We start from the raw sequence: 18,284 nt of genomic DNA, 5'->3' as shown, positions 1-18,284 counted from the left end.
AGATTAATGAGAGATTGGTTGATTGATTGATTTTAAAGAATTGGCTTGTGTGATTATGGAAGCTAGCAAGTCCAAAATCAAACAGGACAGGCCAGCAGGCTGGAGATCCAGGGAAGAGCCAATGTTGCAGCTCCAATGGGTAGGCCATCTGCTGGCAGAATTCCTCCTTCTTCCAGGGAGATCAGTCCTTTTCTATTACAGCCTTTCACTGATTTGACGAGGCCCCCCACATTATGGAGAAACAGCTGCGTTAGTCACAATGTAATGATTTCAGTGTTAATTTTGTCTAAAAAATACCTTCACAAAAGCATCTAGAATAACATTTGATCAAATATCCGGGTACTGTGGCCTAGCCAAGTTGACACATAAAATTAACCATTATAGTATCTATAGATAAATATGCATTCTGTAGCTATACTTACTATATATTCATATTTAACTTATTTGAATGTTTTTATCATTTTCTTATTTCCGAACTTAAATGTATCTGTACTCTTTTAAAAACCAAATTAAAAAAGCCAATCAGTAATCTATATTTTCAACTGCCTGCTAACTTCATTATGTTGTAGTTAAGTGGTCTCTAATATTTATCCTTTGGAATTTATTGATACTTGCTTTATGGCCTTGGCTACAACACTGTGTGTTGTCATTACTGTCCCACGCGTGCTTGGAAGGTGTGTGCCTTCTCCCAGTTGTCAGGTGCAATGTTCTCTGTTCAGTACATGCACTTTGTTTAAATCTTTGCTACCATTACTGATTTTTTTTTTTTGTCTGCTTGATCTTATCACTTTCTTAGAAATGCATATTAAAATTCTACTAAATGGTAGATTTTGTCTCCTTATAATTCTGAATATTTTGCCTTATATTTTGAAGCTGTGTTTTGTATTATATGAATACACGTTTAGAATTAGTACTTCCTGGTAAAGGCTTTCATCATCATATAGTTACACTCTTCATCTCTAGCAATGATTTTTTGTCTTTTTTTTTTTTAAGATTTTATTAATTTATTTGAGAGAGAGAGAGAAAGCATGATAGAGAGAGCACAAGTGGGCAGGGAAGGGCAGAGGCAGAGGGAGAAGCAGGCTCCCCGCTAAGCAGGGCGCCCAATTCGGGACTCAATCCCAGGACCCTGAGATCGGGACCTGAGCCAAATGCAGACGCTTAACCAACTGAGCCACCCAGGCGCCCCAATGCTTCTGGTCTTAAAGAGTGTTTTGTCTCATGTTAATCTGTCTACCCCAACTTCCTTTTGGTTATTATTTTCTTGGTATTATCCTTCTTCCATCCTTTCTCAATCGCAAGCTTTCAATGTGGTTTTGCTGGAGGGATATAGATGCACTCTCACTTTTTAACCAAGTTAACAATATGTCTTTGAACTGGCCAGTTTAGTCTGTATACATTTATTTTGACAATTCATCTGACCATTTATCCGCTTACTGTCTGATTTCTACTTGTCTCACACTTTCTGTGCTTCCTTCACCCCCTCTTTTTTTTTTTTTCCTATTGTTTTAAAACATTGAATTATTTGTATGTGCTCTTATTCCAGAGGCAAGGCCCAGTGTCCTCCTTTGGGGGTGGGCTTCTCCAGTTGACTGAGGGTAGTGCCCTTTTGTATCCCGGCTCTGTGCAGAGCTCTCCCATCTGACCTCTCCCCGGGCTCAGGCCTAAGCTCCGTCCCCGTCCCCCCTGAGTGGCCTGTGGCCCAGGTGACTGGCCATCGGGGAACTGGCGGTGGTGCACAGGACAAACACCAGCTCAGATGCTCTCTTAACCCTGAGCTTCTGAGCTCTGAAGATTGCCGTCAGTTCAGTTGTGTAAAAAGTGTGTGTACATGGGTTTTTTAATTTTGGGGTGTTCTTGGAGGGCTTTCTCTGTACGGCTAGTCTGCCCCTGCCTGCCCTGTTGATGCTATAACACTGTCCCCTTCCTCCGCCCGCTGTCCCCTTCCTCCGCCCGCTGTCCCCTTCCTCCGCTCACTATCCACTGTCCCCTTCCTCTGCCCGCTGTCCCCTTCCTCCACTTGCTGTCCCCTTCCTCCACCCACTGTCCCCTTCCTCCGCCCGCTGTCCCCTTCCTCCACTTGCTGTCCCCTTCCTCCGCCCACTTTCCCCTTCCTCCGCCCGCTGTCCCCTTCCTCTGCCTGCTGTCCCCTTCCTCCACTTGCTGTCCCCTTCCTCCGCCCACTGTCCCCTTCCTCCGCCCGCTGTCCCCTTCCTCCACTTGCTGTCCCCTTCCTCCGCCCACTGTCCCCTTCCTTCGCCCGCTGTCCCCTTCCTCTGCCTGCTGTCCCCTTCCTCCGCTCACTATCCGCTGTCCCCTTCCGCTGCCCGCTGTCCGCTGTCCGCTGTCCCCTTCCTCCGCCCACTGTCCCCTTCCTCCACCCGCTGTCCCCTTCCTCTGCCTGCTGTCCCCTTCCTCCACTCACTATCCGCTGTCCCCTTCCTCTGCCCGCTGTCCACTGTCCGCTGTCCCCTTCCTCCGCCCACTGTCCCCTTCCTCCGCCCGCTGTCCCCTTCCTCTGCCTGCTGTCCCCTTCCTCCGCTCACTATCCGCTGTCCCCTTCCTCTGCCCGCTGTCCGCTGTCTGCTGTCCCCTTCCTCCGCCCACTGTCCCCTTCCTCCGCCCGCTGTCCCCTTCCTCTGCCTGCTGTCCCCTTCCTCCACTCACTATCTGCTGTCCCCTTCCTCTGCCCGCTGTCCGCTGTCCCCTTCCTCCGCCCACTGTCCCCTTCCTCCGCCCACTGTCCCCTTCCTCCACTTGTTGTCCCCTTCCTCCGCCCGCTGTCCCTTTCCTCCTCCCGCTGTCCGCTGTCCCCTTCCTCCGCCCTCTGTCCCCTTCCTCCACTCACTGTCCCCTTCCTCCACTCTCTGTCCCCTTCCTCCGCCCACTGTCCACTGTCCCCTTCCTCCGCCCACTGTCCCCTTCCTCCTCTCGCTGTCCCCTTCCTCCGCCCGCTGTCCCCTTCCTCCGCCCGCTGTCCGCTGTCCCCTTCCTCCGCCCGCTGTCCCCTTCCTCCACCCGCTGTCCCCTTCCTCCGCCCGCTGTCCACTGTCCCCTTCCTCCGCCCTCTGTCCCCTTCCTCCACTCACTGTCCCCTTCCTCCACTCTCTGTCCCCTTCCTCCGCCCACTGTCCGCTGTCCCCTTCCTCCGCCCACTGTCCCCTTCCTCCTCTCGCTGTCCCCTTCCTCCGCCCGCTGTCCACTGTCCCCTTCCTCCGCTCACTGTCCCCTTCCTCCGCCCGCTGTCCACTGTCCCCTTCTTCTGCCCGCTGTCCCCTTCCTCCGCTCGCTGTCCCCTTCCTCCGCCCACTGTCCACTGTCCCCTTCCTCCGCCCGCTGTCCCCTTCCTCCGCCCACTGTCCCCTTCCTCCTCTCGCTGTCCCCTTCCTTTGCCCGCTGTCCGCTGTCCCCTTCCTCCACCCTCTGTCCCCTTCCTCCATTCACTGTCCCCTTCCTCCACTCTCTGTCCCCTTCCTCCGCCCACTGTCCGCTGTCCCCTTCCTCCGCCCACTGTCCCCTTCCTCCGCCCGCTGTCCGCTGTCCCCTTCCTCCGCCCGCTGTCCCCTTCCTCCGCCCGCTGTCCACTGTCCCCTTCCTCCGCCCGCTGTCCCCTTCCTCCTCTCGCTGTCCCCTTCCTCCGCCCGCTGTCCACTGTGCCCTTCCTCCGCCCACTGTCCCCTTCTTCCGCTCACTGTCCCCTTCCTCCGCCCACTGTCCGCTGTCCCCTTCCTCCGCCCGCTGTCCCCTTCCTCTGCCTGCTGTCCACTGTCCCCTTCCTCCGCCCACTGTCCCCTTCCTCCGCTCGCTGTCCCCTTCCTCCGCCCGCTGTCCGCTGTCCCCTTCTTCCGCCCGCTGTCCCCTTCCTCCGCCTGCTGTCCCCTTCCTCCACCCGCTGTCCCCTTCCTCCGTCTTCAGAGCCTGCAGTGGCAGGTTGAGTCCTCAGGTCCTGTCCCTCTGACCCGATCTTCTGCCTCCCTCTTCTTACTTAAGAGCGCCTGTGATTAACAATACAGGAAACTGCCTCATCTCAAAATTCTTCACCTTTATCACATCTGTGATACACGAGGTAACACATTCATAGATTCCATGGTTTAGGACATGGATATCTTTCAGGGAGGGGCGTGTCATCATTCCGTCTACCACAATAATCATTAAATTACATCCCGTTAGTCCCTTCCTTAGTTTTAAACCAGTTAAGGAATAGACAAAGGGGTCAGAAAAAAGAGAAACAGAATAGTGGTTTTACTGATTAGGAAAGTTAGCTGACCCGAAGCCACCATCAGGATCTTGAAAAGCAGACATCCTACACACACACTTACATGGGAAATTGAACTGAATCCCAAACGACAGACCTCCACCTTGTGGAGGCAGAGCTCGTCTTAGAAAGCCTCCCCCGAGGACAGTGCTTGCATCCAGGGATGAGCAACTCTCGGGAGAGGCCCTTCCGTCAGCTCTCCCGTCAGAAGACGTGTTCATCCTTTGAGGAAAAGTTGAGTGAGGGGAGGCAGGGACAAGGCCACAAATACGGCCTTAGTGGCAGCCGCCCTCCCTTCCCACAGAAATACGGAGACAGGAATAGGTCCCTCTGATAGGAATCTTGGGTCTTGTTGAGACTTCCTGTGTGACCTAGTCTGTGGTCAGTTTGTTTTTTGCTTTTGTTTTTTTTTTAATTTGAATGTATATAGCTGACACACAATGTGACGTCAGTTTCACCCGTATGACATAGTGATTCAAAGGTTTATACATTATGCTTTGTTCACCGCGGGTGTAGCTACCATCTATCCCCATACATCTCTGTTACAGCATCATTGACTATATTCCTTACGCTGTGCCTTTAAATATGCTGGTGACTTACCCATTCATTAAGGGAAGCCTGTATCTCCCCCTCCCCGTCACCCATTTTGCCCACCCCCACCCCCCTCCCCCCGGCAACCATCAGCTGGTTCCTTGTATTTATAGGTCTGATTCTGTTTTTTGTTTGTTTATTCATTTGTGTATGTGTGTGTTTAGATTCCACATATGAGTGAACTCGTATGGTATTTGTCTTTCTCAGTCTGATTTATTTCACTTAGCAGAATACCCTCTAGGTCCATCCGTGTTGTCACAAATGGTGTGATCTCATCTTCTTTATGGCTGCGTGTGATATTAATGTGTCACATTTTCCTTATCCATTCATCTCTCCGTGGACCCTTGGGTTGCTTCCAGATCTTGGCTATTGTAAATAATATTGAAATAAACACAGGGGTGTGTATATCTTTTCTAATTAGTGTTCTTGTTTCTTTGGGTAAATACCCAATGGTGGAATTATTGGATCATATGGCATTTCTATTTCCAATTTTTGGAGGCAAGGCCATACTGTTTTCCACAGTGACTACAGCAATTTATATTCCCACCAACAGTGTATGAGGGTTCCTTTTTCTCCACATCCTCACCAACACCTGTTACTTCTTGTCTTTTTTTATTTTAGTCCCTCTAATTCGTCTATGGTCAGTTTGGACATAAATGCTTTGCACTTGCTTGAACACAGCGTGCCACGTCTAGCTGTTGGGGGCAGAGGTCTCTGTCTTTTGTTGTTCTGATAGATCACCACTTTATTTGTTATTTCCTATTTAGGTCTGCTTGATCTGTCATTTCCCAGGTTTGAGGGTCACAATGTGCTATCTTTTTTACCATGGATTCGGTTTTCAGAATTTGTGTTTAGGTTCTGTGTGTCCAGGTGCATCAGTGAGAAGGCCTGGATTTCCCTGTGCGGCGCTCAGGGCTGCTGACTTGTATGGTGTCCGCCTACAGGTTGCGCTCGCGGGTTCTCCTTATGGAGAATGCTGGGAGCAGTCCCTTCCTCCACTTACACAATATGGAGTAGAATTAGTCACTTCTTGAAGGTTTGACAGAACTGACTTGTAAAAACATTTGGCCTGATATACTTTCTTTGGAAAAAAAATTAAATTGTGGTTCACATGGCTCAACACGTGACAATTTATTTTTTAGAGGACCATTCTGATGATTTTTTTCTTTGTTTTATCATTTCATCCAGTGATTTTGTGCGTGCGTGCGTGCATGTGTGTGTGTGCGTGACTGTTTTTAATAGTTTGACCTAATGCTCTAATATATGGAGTCCTTTGCTGTATCTTTTTGAATACTTTATATTTCAGTCATTCAGTGGCATAATTTTTTTGTGTGTCTCTTGTATGCCTCTCTTAATAACATCAAAGAACTGGATTTCTTTCTATTTAAATTTTTTAGTTTAAATAGGTGAGTTTAATGCATTTATAATTATTATACTTACTGGTATACTGGTGTATTAAGGCTTATTATTTATTTATTTATTTATATTTATTTGTAAATATATTTATTTATATTTATTTCATTTTAACTTTTTTTTTTAAGTTGTTTTTGGTTTTGTCTTGCTGGCCTCTGTTGTTGTTTTTAATCTCTGCCAGAAAGTTAAGTATCTATTTCTAGTCTTCTAATGCTCATATACTTATATTTTTAACATGTCTCCTGACCATGAAAGCTAAAGATAAATATCTTTAAAGAAGAGGAATTCTTCGTCATTAATACCTGACTCTTAGAATGCTTTGATTTCTACCACTGCCCCATTGTCCACATTATTTTTGTATAGTATTCCAGTATCATCTTGATTCATATCCTCCAAATTATTGTGATTTTTAATTGACAGTGTTTATTTTGCTTAACAAAAAATGTTAACAACTGCTCCGACATAATTGTTTCTTTCATCCCACACCTTCTTGCTTGGTGCAGTTTCCTTCTTCATGAAGGAGATCCTTAAAAATTCCCTCAGGAATAAATTGCATGAGTCACCGTCTGAAGAATGTCCTTATTTTATTCTTGATCTTGAGTGCCAGCTTATCTTGTGCAGATTACAGGTTGTAGATGATATTTTGTGGTCACTGGGCTTTATTGCCCACGAGAAGTCTGTTGACAAGGTAACTGTAGACTGTCTGCCTTTTCTCTCTAGTTGCTTTTAAATGTCCTCTTTATCTTTGGTGTTCTTGAGTTTCACTGTGTGGTTTCTAGGGTGGGTGTGTTTTGATATGTATCCTTTTGAGGATGCAGTGTGTGTCTTCAAAATGAGAGGACTCAAGTTTTCAACTGTGAGAAATCCCTACGGTTTTCTCTTTGTTGCCTCTGCTTCATTCTCTGTGCTGTCTCCCACCTTCCACTTCCGTAATTCTCTTGTCTGTTCTTTAATCTGTCCACTTAAAACTAAAGCATTGCATTCTTTGTTTTGGTTTCCACTTGGTTCTTTTTCAAATTTTCCTTTTCTTTTCTCATGCTTTCTTATTCTTTCATTAAGGTTTCTATTTCTTCCTTTTCCCCTCTAATGATGTAAAACATACTGTATATGCCCCAATAGACAAGCATTCCTGAATACACAAATATGTACTCATAGTATTAATTGATTGGTTTAATCGCGTGTATTTATAAGTACTTATGTAAAATAATATATTTATGGATTTCTTGTCTCGGTGGCACATTTTTAACAATTTTATTCAAGTGTTACATTTATCTCTAACATGCTGTTTCTGTCATTATGAATAGTTCCAGAGAAGTTGTAGAGCATTTGGGGATGTTGATAAAATGTAGATCCATGTTTATAGGGCCAAAACAGGACCTGAGAGTCTGTATTTCCACTGAGCTCCTGGGTAATGCTAATGCTGCTATTGTGGCAAAGTCTTAAAAAACATTATTTTTAAGTTGTTTTAAATACAGCACTTTTAAAATTCACATATGATACTATAAGATATTTCATCTCATGCCCAAGAACCCCCATCTAAATGATTAGATATCATTTAAACAATTTTAATTCCAGTGTAGTTAATAGTGTTATATTAGTTTCAAGTGTACAATGTAGTGATTCAACACTTCCATACATTACCTGGTGCTTATCATAAGTACTCTTAATCCCCATCACCTGTTTTACCCATCCCCACCCCCCCACCCCCCACCCCCCCGGTAACCACTGGTTTGTTCTCTGTAGCTAGGAGTCTATTTTTTTTGGTTTGTCTCTTCTTTTCTTTCTTAAATTCCATATATGAGAGATATCATTTGGTATTGGTCTTTCTCTGAATGACTTATTTCACTTAGCATTATACTCTTTAGATACATCTGTGTTGTTGCAAATGGCAAGATTTCATTTTTTATGGCTGAGTAATATTCCATTTTATATCATGTTTTCCTTATTCAGTCATCTGTTGATGGACACTTGGGCTGCTTCCATAATTTGGTTATTGCAAATAATTCTGCAAAAAACATAAGGATGCTTTTGTCTTCTTGAATTAGTGTTTTCAGTCTTTGGATAAATACCCAGTAGTGGAATTACTGGTTCATATGGTAATTCTATTTTTAATTTTTGAAGAGCCTCCATACTGTTTTCCATAGTGGCTGCATCAGTTCGCAATCCCACCAACAGTGCACAAGGGTTCCTTTCTCTCCACATCCTTGCCAATACTTGTTGGTTCTTGTGTTTTTCATTTTAGCCATTTTGACCAATGTGAGGTGTCATCTCATTGTGGTTTTCATTTACATTTCCCTGATGAGTGTTGTTGAACATCTTTTCCTGTGTCTGTTGGCCATCTGGATGTCTTTGGAAAAATGTCTGTTGATGTCTTCTGCCCATTTTTTAATTGGATTATTTGGGATTTTTGGTGTTAAGTTGTTCTTTATATATGTGGATACTAACCCTTTATCAGGTATGTCATTTGCAAATATCTTCTTCCATTCAGTAGGTTGTCTTTTAGTTTTGTTGAAGCTTTTTATTTTGATGTAGTCCCAGTAGTTTATTTTTGCCTTTGTTTCCCTTGCCTCAGAAGACATATCTAGAAAACTGTTGCTATGGCCAATGTCAAAGAGATTACTGCCTGTGTTCTCTAGGATTTTTATGGTTTCAGGTCTCACATTTAGGTCCTTAATCCATTTTGAGTTTATTTTTGTGTATGGTGTAAGAAAGTGGTCCAGTTTCATTCTTCTACATGTAGCTGCCCAGTTTTCCCAGCACCATTTGTTGAAGAGACTGTCTTTTTCCCATTGTATATTCTTGTCTCCTTTGTCAAAGGCTAATTGGCCATATAATCATGGGTTTATTTCTGGGCTCTCTATTCTGTCCTATTGGTCTATGTGTCTGTTTTAGTGTCAGTACCATCCTGTTTTGATTACTACAGCTTTGTAGTATAACTTGGAAATCTGGGATTGTGATGCTTCCAGTTTTGTTCTTTTTCAAGATCACTTTGGCTATTCGAGGTCTTTTGTGGTTCCATACAAATTTTAGGATTATTCTAGTTTTGTGAAAAATGCTGTTGGTATTTTGATAGGGATTACATTAAATCTGTAGATCATTGAGATGATCATACGGTTTTCATCCTTTCTCTTATTGATGTGATGTTTCATGTTGATTAATTTGTGAACATTGAGCCACCCTTGCATCCTAGGAATAAATTCCACTTGATTGTGGTGAATGATTTTTTTAATATATTGTTGGATTTGGTTTCCTAATATTTTTTTGAGGATTTTTGCATCTGTGTTCATCAGAGATATTGGCCTGTAGTTCTATTTTTTTGTAGTGTTTTTATCTGGTTTTGGTATCAGGGTAATGCTGACCTCATAGAATGAATTTGGAAGCTTTCCTTCCTCTTCTATTTTTTTGGAATAGTTTGAGAAGACTAGGTATTAACTCTTCTTTAAGTGTTTAGTAGATTTTACCTGTGAAACCATCTGGTCCTGGACTTTTGTTTGTTGGGAGTTTTGTTTTGTTGTTCTTGGGAGTTTTTTTGATTACTGATTCAATTTCATTGCTGGTGATCAGTCTGTTCAAATTTTCTATTTATTCCTGATTCAATTTTTGGAGGTTATATGCTCCTAGGAATTTATCCATTTCTTCTAGGTTTTCCAGTTTGTTGGCATATTTTTCATAATATGCTCTTATAATCCTTTGTATTTCTGTGTGTCGGTTACTCATCTCCCCTCTTTCATTTCTGATTTTGTTTGAGTCCTTTCTCTCTCTCTCTCTCTCTCTCTCTCTTTCTTCCTCTTTGATGAGTCTGGCTAAAGGTTTATTAATATTAATTGATCATTTCAAAGAACCAGTTCCTGGTTTTATTGATCTGTTCTATTGTTTTTTTAGTTTCTGTTTTGTTTATTTCTGCTCTAATCTTATTATTTCCTACCTCCTACTTGGTTTGGGTTTTGTTTGTTCTTTTTCTGACTCCTTTAGGTATAAGAATGGGTTGTTTCAGATTTTTCTTGCTTCTTGAGGTAGGCCTGTATTGCATTAAACGTCCCTCTTAGAACAGCTTTTGCTGTATTCCAAAGATTTTGGACTATTGTATTTTCATTTTCATTTGTCTCCATGTCTTTTAAATTTCCTCTTTGACCCATTCATTGTTTAGTAGCATGTTATTTAACCTCCATGTATTTGTGTTCTTCTCAGACTTTTTCTTGTGGTCGATTTCTAGTTTCATAGTATCATGGTTGGAAAAGATGCATGGTATGACTTCAGTGCTTTTAAATTTGTTGAGACTTGTTTTGTGACCTAATATGTGATCTATTCTGGAATATGTTCCATATGCACTTGAAAAGAATGTGTATCCTGCTGTTTTAAGATGGAATGTCCTGAATATATCTGTTAGCTCCATGTGGTCCAGTATGTCATTCAAAGCCACTGTTCCCTTATTTTTCTGCTTGGATGATTTATCCATTGATGTAAGTGGGGTGTTAAAATCCCCTTCTCTTACTATATTACTCTCAATTACTCCCTTTATGTTTGTTATTAGCTGCTTTATGTATTTAGGTGCTCCCAGGTTGAGTGCATAAATACTTACAACTATTATATCTTCTTGTTGGATTGTTCCCTTTATGATTATATAGTATCCTTCTTTTTCTCTTGTTACAGTCTTTGTTTTAAAGTCTATTTTCTCCGATATAAGTATTGCTACCTAAGCTTTCTTTTCACTTCCATTTGCACGATAAATGCTTTTGTATCTCTTCACTTTCAATCTGCATGTGTCTGTAGGTCTGAAATGAGTCTGTTGTAGGCAGCATATAGATGGGTCTTGTTTTTTACCCATTCTGTCACCCTGTGTCTTTTGTTTGGAGTGTTTAGTCCATTTTGCATTTAAAGTAATTATTGTTAGGTATGTACTTATTGCCATTTTGTTACTTGTTTTGTGGTTGTTTTTATAGTTCTTCTCTGTTCCTTTATTTTCTTGCTCTTTTCTCACAATTTGCTGCCTTTCTTTACTAATATACTTGGATTCCTTCTCTTTATTTTTTGCATATCTTTTACCAGTTTTTGATTTGTGGTAAACATCTTACACATATAGCAGCCTATATTAAGTTGATGGTCACTTAAGTTTGAACCCATTAGAAGGTCATTTTTGAAAAGTTTATCTTCCACATATGTGACTGTATGACATACATACTTTGTATAAGTGAAGATAGGACTGTCTGTTACTGCTGCGTAACAGCCTAAAAGATGAGTAGCTTGAAACAGCATAGTTTATTTCTTGTTCGTATTCTAAGCTCCCCCTAGATCTGCTGGGAGCTCTGGTCCCTGTCATCATCACTCTTGGACATGGGCTGATTCAGTCTCCACCATTACCAGAGGCCAGAGCAGGTAGAAGAGATATGGGGAATTATGTATTGGTTCTTAAAGACTTTTTGCTATTTATTGGCCAAAGGAAGGCATGTGGCCTTAAGTAACTTTAAGGGGCAAATGCGTAATCCCACTATGAGCCCAAGTAGAGGACAAGCAAAGCATATATAAATAACCCTAATTATTACTACATACTTACTTAACTTGCCTTTGGAAGTAATCATTAAAAGGCTTTCAGTACGACTGCCTTCGGCTCAGGTCATGATCCTGGAGTCCTGGGATCAAGTCCCACATCGGGCTCCCTGCTCAGCAGGGAGTCTGCTTCTCCCTCTGACCCTCCTCCCTCTCATGCTCTCTGTCTCTCATTCTCTCTCTCGCAAATAAATAAAATCTTTAAAAAAAAAAAAAATTTAAAAGGCTTTCAGTAAAATCCTATGCTTCCATTTTATGTGGTCTTATTTCTTCTAATAATTACTAAATCTGTATTAAGCTTTAGTCTTTGCACCCTTAAAATAAAGATTCCCAAGAGACCTCCCTAAACATCAAAATGTAGTATTGATTGTGGTGATTTGCTAGTGCAATGGTTTCAACTTGGGCTGCACATTAAAATCATCTGGGGAGCTTTTTATTCTTCCAGGTCACACCTCAGGCCAATTAGAACCTCTGATGTGGGGCCTAGGCATCTATAGTTTGTAAAACTCAATGTGCAAATAAAATTGAAACCCTTTCTGCTATCTTCCCCAAAGAGTGCTTTGTTGTTCAAAATAAAGTGGTAGGGTGCCCCCAGAGAGAAACTTTATTAGGGTTTGAGTATAAGGTGAATTGCTCTTTTCTGAGAAGTAATTTGGGGCATAACACCTTGTATCTTTTATATTTTGTGTTATATGTTATGTTATCTTCTTTTATCTTGCTCTGCTATCCTCAAGTATGAGGGCATATATTTTCTTCTTTGTTGGTGTATCTGGTAGTTCTGTTTTGATTCGTTTCCCTCTGTGGTTGTAATTTTTCCATAGGAGCTAATCATCTGAAGGGAATGTGTGGAGTATGGAATTGAATATTCTGGGCGATTTTTGCCTTTGCTAATGCTGGGCCCTAGGAGTTTCACCATTCTGGACCATTTTGTGAGCCTGTGTGTTGACGTAAATTACAAAAAAAAAAAGGGGGGGGGTTAAATATTTTGTGTATACATAAATCACATACAAAAATAGGCACAGATACACATGTGTACACACACACACCTTGAACAGTAGGGAAGCATCCCAAGGCTTTAGAGCAGGGAGGGGCCCAGAGAAAGGAAGAGACTTGTCCAGCACCACAGAGTGACATAAAGTTAATGAAAATCTCAGTCTTCCCACCTCCCCCTGGCCTGACTGGCCTGACTTATCCTCCATGTATGAAGGTGTACGTGTTGGAACATGTCTAGGATGGTCAGGGATTACTCGGCATTTGCTTGGAGACGCAGGGCGGGGTGGGGGGGCGTCTTGCCCTATTTCAGTCTATTTTCTTCCCTGAAGTCGGCTGTGGCCCTTCCCAGTCAACTCTCCATTGGATTTGCAGGGCCCAGAAACTGCTGAGCACACACTGGAGTGTGGGTAATCGGCACTTTCCCAGCTCAGAGCCATAGACTTGTTTGTGGATTGTGACCCACAATTCCCTCTATCCTGTGCTTTCAGAAAGCAAACCAGCAATCAAATAGTAATTGTTTCCTTCTGTGTGGATTTTTCCTTGTGAAGACTGCCGTGGCAACTAGGAAGCTGGCTCTTAGAAGGGTGGAGGGACCTAGATTTAGACGTCAGGCCTTGCGTGTAACTGGGGATGCGGTGGCCCTATTGCCCACATTTTCCAGCAGAGCCCTGATTCCTACTGGACTTATAAACAATCCAAGTGCCCTAGAAATTCCACCGCCGACACCGTATTTTCTGAAGTGTGTTTTATTGCTGAAAGAAGCACAGAAATCCTTTGTCAGACTGTGTCACCCCAGTTTTTGGTCTGAAAAATAGACCACTGTGTTTATGCAAAGAAGACTTTTTGTTTGTTTGCTTAAACGGTGAGGTTCAGAAAGGCAAAAACAATCTTGTTTGGGACACTTGAAATTAGAAAGAGCTGACCCAGTCCAAGCTGTCTCCCTCTTAGCTGTTCCTCCAAGCACGCGTGCAGATAGTCAGATGCCCCTTCAGCATGGGGGGGTGGGGGGTGGGAGGGACCGGGAGGCCAGGGACCCTGGCCTCAGAGCTTCACAGCCCATGACGGGGTGAGGAGATGTGGATTACACAGTAACTCATACAGCTGTAAAGTGTGAGTCCATAAGGGGATGTAGAGATCCCCCCAAGTAGGAAGATCCAGACAGATTCCAGTCCACTGGAAACGCTCACCAGGGCTGGTACTGCGTCACTCTGACGCAATCGGGGCCAGCCCGGAGTCGGGAACCGCTGTGGGAGGAGAGGAGAGGGATGCACATACAGGGAGGGGGGCCTTTTTGGTGCCATCCGCTCAGATGGCCCTACCGCGTTAACTTAAAGTTAGGAATCTAAAGGCGGGAGGATGGCAGCTCGTTGTTTTAGCTAGCGTGTTTTGGGGGCAGGGTCAGGGCTGGCTGTGTTCTCCCAGTTGTCTAGGGGTGTGAGCTTCTGTACATCAGTCTCCCTGGGCAACTCGTCCACCTTGGTCCCGTCTCTTCCTGGCAGGCCCAGTCCAGGATTAAAGATGGTTTCTGCCGAGTTTGCTGTGTGAATGGTTCTGCTGAGGCAGAAGTGGTTTTCGAGGCTTCCTATCCATCTCTGTCCCCTATCTCCTCTCTCTTTCCTCTTTGCCATTCCTTGCCCGTGGCGTCCACCCTTCTTACCAAGGTTCCCACCTCTCTCTCGTTCCAGGCGCTAAAACAGGTGCCGATATCTGTGACGGGAGCTGTGAGCCTGCGCTGGCCTCCCCGGCCTCCCACACGAACCCCTTTCCAGTGCTCCATCTCATTGAGGACTTGAGACTGGCCCTGGAGATGCTGGAGCAGCCTCAGGAGAGAGCAGCCCTCCTGAGCCAGATCCCGGGCCCCACAGCTGCCTACATAAAGGAGAGCTTGGTGAGTGGGCCCGTGGCCTGTTTGGGAAACCACTGGGGGACGTAACCACATAACCACGGGGCATACGGAATGCCACCCTGCCTGGGACTATTACCTCATCTGTGCACCTTCCAGCCTCTTCTTGCTTCCCATCCAGCTTTGGCCAGCCCCCACTGGGTGGTCCTTTCCAGCAGGAGGGGGGAGCCCCAGGCCAGCAGCTGAAGCCGCACGGTCAGACTGCCTGTGGGCTCCAGTCACGCTCTCTGAGACTGGGGGACATCCAGGGCCAGAGGAGAGTTCTTCCCTGCGGGAGTACAAGTACAACTTCCAAATTATGATCCCCAGGTGGGGTCTCTATCCTTGGCTGTCCCCCCTGCTCCTTGTCTCTTAAAACAGCTGGTCCCCTCACCCAGCCCTTCACTGCCGCCCCTGCCCTTCAGATCTCCTTGCCCTGGTACACTTTGTCCCTAGAGCGGGATGCAGTGTTCCTGACCCCCCTCCTGCTCTCTCTAGATCAAGGCTGCACATCTGCTAGTCTCTGAGGGAGGCAGATGAGTAACCAGAGCTGTAAATACATGGCTTTGGTGACCTGTCTCCTTCCCTGAGGAGACCGTCTGCTCAACTTTAAGAGCCTGGTGATATTCGGGGATGGGGGAAGGTGAGGAGCTTGCCCCGCTGAGGACGTGTCTAAGATGCAACCATTCCAGGGCAGGAGGGAGGAAGCTGGGAAGCTTGAGGGAGCATGGGATTGCCTGAGCTGAGTTTGAGGATGAAAGCCAAAATGTAGTCTTCTAAAGCTAGAGTCCTGCAGACTGATTCCAAACGGGAAAGTACACACCGAGGTGGGAAGGCAGGACTGGGCCCACTAAACTGGGAGGTAGAGGTTGATGTTGGAAACCAAGGAGACTGAGACATCCTCGCCCAGAGGCCAAGTCATTTGAGATAAGACAGGTTACATGCCAGCTGTCCTAGATGACTTTCTGTTCAGGAGTCCTCCGTCAGTACAGTCTTCTACCCATGCCTCCCTGAACACTGAAGAATTCTTCATTATGTTCATGTGGTACTCAATATTTTCAGTATGCAGGCTGCCTGCCTGGTGTTCTGTAACATCCCTACACCCGTGCGGTAGGGACAGTAGTGGCCTCCCAAAGACGTCTGTGTGCTAATCTCCAGATCCTGTGAATGTTACCGTACATGTGTGGCCAAGGGGAAGGTAGCAGAGGGAATTAGGGTTGCTAATCAGCAGAGTTTAAATAGGAAGATCAAGCGGCGTGGGTTGTCCAGGCAGGCCCGGTGTAGTCCCCGGCGTCCTTACAAGTGGAAGGAGACAGTGGAAGAGTTGGTGTGGGAGCGGTGTGAGTCAGCCTTTCCAGATGGAAGCAAGTCAGGAGCCCAGGGGCAGGGTGCTAGCAAGGTGGCCCTCCCCTAGAGCCTCCAGCCGGCGAGACCCACTGGGGACTTCTGACCTCCAGCACTGTGAGAGCGTGTGCTTGCCTTGTTGGAAGCCACAAGGTTTGCAGGCATTTGTGAAGGCAGCAACAGGGATACGGCTGGATGTTGCCTGGGGAAGGGGGGGAAGCCCTCAGGATGGGTCTCTGGAGGGCATGTTGCCATCTAGGTTTGAGAATCGCCTCGTGTCACCTCTAAGTGAAGACTGTCCTTGGTGGTCTCTCAGACTTGTGCCACGACCAGACAGAAGGCCGCATCTGCTCCTCCACCCCCCTTTTCCAACCTGTGGTCGGGTTTCGCAGGGGGGCTTTCAGAGTTTCCTTCTGTCTCCCGTCCCAGGCCAGAAGGGTCTCTGCCTCCCTGGAGTTCCGTCAGGAATTCTGGCTCTTCCCATACTTCCAGCTCTACAAGGCTGTGCCTGGCCTCTCTCCAGTCCCTCTGACCATCTTCTGCCCACGTGTGCGGACAGCTGAGCTTTCCAAGGCCCACTTTCCCCCGGGTGTGTTCACCCATACCCACCCCTCCGTTCCTGCTCGCCCGACTGACTCCAGCTGCAGTGTTTAAAGGGAACTTGATGACGCCTCAAGAGAATTACTGGTCCTTAGCCCTTCCATCTGAAACCCTGGGTCCAGATGCATTTTGGAACCCAGAACTTACTAAACTTCAGAAGGGCAAGACCATGCATCTATACCATAGAATATATTCTATCTCTAGCAGATATGGAGCAGGAACGCATTGACCTTTCTTCGGCAAAACATATGAATATCCAGATGAAGTGGGATAAAAAAAGACTATAAATATTCTCCTGTTAGCTCAGGTCCAGTTAGGCTGCCAAATAAGTTTGGCACCAACATTATTTCTAAAAACAAAACAAAACAAAACCTTTTGGTCTTCAGAGCTTTGGGGGTTTCAGAATGGCAGGTAAGGGAAGGTGAGCTTACATGTGGAATGTTTGTGTGTAGAAAACAAAAACTTGAAACCAAATGTTGGATATCGGATGTCACTGCTCCCACTACCCATCGGCCAGAATTCTCCTAAAGTCACTTGTTGACTCTCTCTGTCCTTGGGCTGGCCTGTCACCATGTGCCGGGGGCCCGTTGGAAACTTCCAGACAGAGCCTCCTCCACTATTCCCTGAATCCTGCCATCAGGCTGCAGAGCAGTTTAGCCTCTGGTTTTAAATGTCCCCTCTCAGCTTGCTCGGGACCTTTACCATCATAACCAAGAGATTCACTGAAGCAGCTTCCCCAGCAAAAGCCCAGTCTGCCCAGAGTACGGAAAACAGCTCGTGGTTTTATCCCTCACTGCATAGTTTACAATGATTACGTACTTCTACCTTGAATGGACATGCCTGAATTTATGTGACCATTTCTCTAATACTGACATTTAGGTTCTTTTTAATCTTTCACCAATATATAGCTGTGCTGCAGAGAGTGTCCAGGAATATTTGTCTTTCTCTGTAGATATTTCCATAAGGTAGAGTCCTAAAGGTGGAATTAAATAGAGTTAACAGACAAAATACAGGATACTCTGTTAAACTAGAATTTTAGATAAGTGATGGATAAATCTTAGTAAGTATGTCCCATGCAGTTTCCTAAATCTGGCAACTCTAATCCAAGGGTATTAATATCTTTAAGCCTTTGACACATTTTTTCCAAACCACTTTTCAGGAAGATTTTACTCATTTATATTTTCACTGGCAGGGTTTGAGGTACATCCTGATCAACAACAATCACTAAGATTGAAAAAAAAAAAAAAAGGTTTTACTAATTTCTTAGGGAAAAAATGTGTTTTTACCACTTTTGCATTTCTTTGCCTAGTGGAAGGCTAAACACTCTTTTTTTTTTTTTTTTTTTAGTATTCTTCTATATGGTCTCTAAAGTTTTGAACTCTACCCTATCTGGAAAAAAAATTCATTTCCATTCATTCATATTTATATAGGCAGTATTGTCCTAATATATGTAAATTATAAAACAAAGCCCCAAATAGAGATTTTTTTTTAAGGGTCAGGTTAAAAAAGTAGCACTAATCTTTTCTTCCCACACACCCCAGAGATCACCATGGGTGTCCCTACCGCACCCTGTTCATATTCTATGCTCTTCTTTCCTCTTCCTGTTAGGATTTTAGTGCTTTTCTTCTATATTGACCTTTTTAAAGCCCTTTGCTTTATTTG

The 18,284-nt window shown here is 44.7% G+C and overlaps 1 protein-coding gene across 4 annotated transcripts in view; it reads left to right on the top strand.

The window, feature by feature from the left end:
- PPFIBP2 (PPFIB scaffold protein 2) overlaps positions 1-18,284 on the top strand; it is a 160,909-nt gene that overhangs the window by 39,376 nt on the left and 103,249 nt on the right. For all 4 annotated transcript variants that reach the window (XM_078058441.1, XM_078058439.1, XM_078058440.1 and 1 more), the window contains exon 3: positions 14,482-14,684. In XM_078058441.1, coding sequence (XP_077914567.1) covers positions 14,482-14,684 — 203 coding nt within the window. The remainder of the gene's footprint in view (positions 1-14,481; positions 14,685-18,284) is intronic.

This window comes from Halichoerus grypus, chromosome 11 (genome assembly GCF_964656455.1).
Source record: "Halichoerus grypus chromosome 11, mHalGry1.hap1.1, whole genome shotgun sequence".
Classification (NCBI taxonomy): Eukaryota; Metazoa; Chordata; class Mammalia; order Carnivora; family Phocidae; genus Halichoerus; species Halichoerus grypus.
This window is presented reverse-complemented; position numbering and strand designations above follow the sequence as displayed.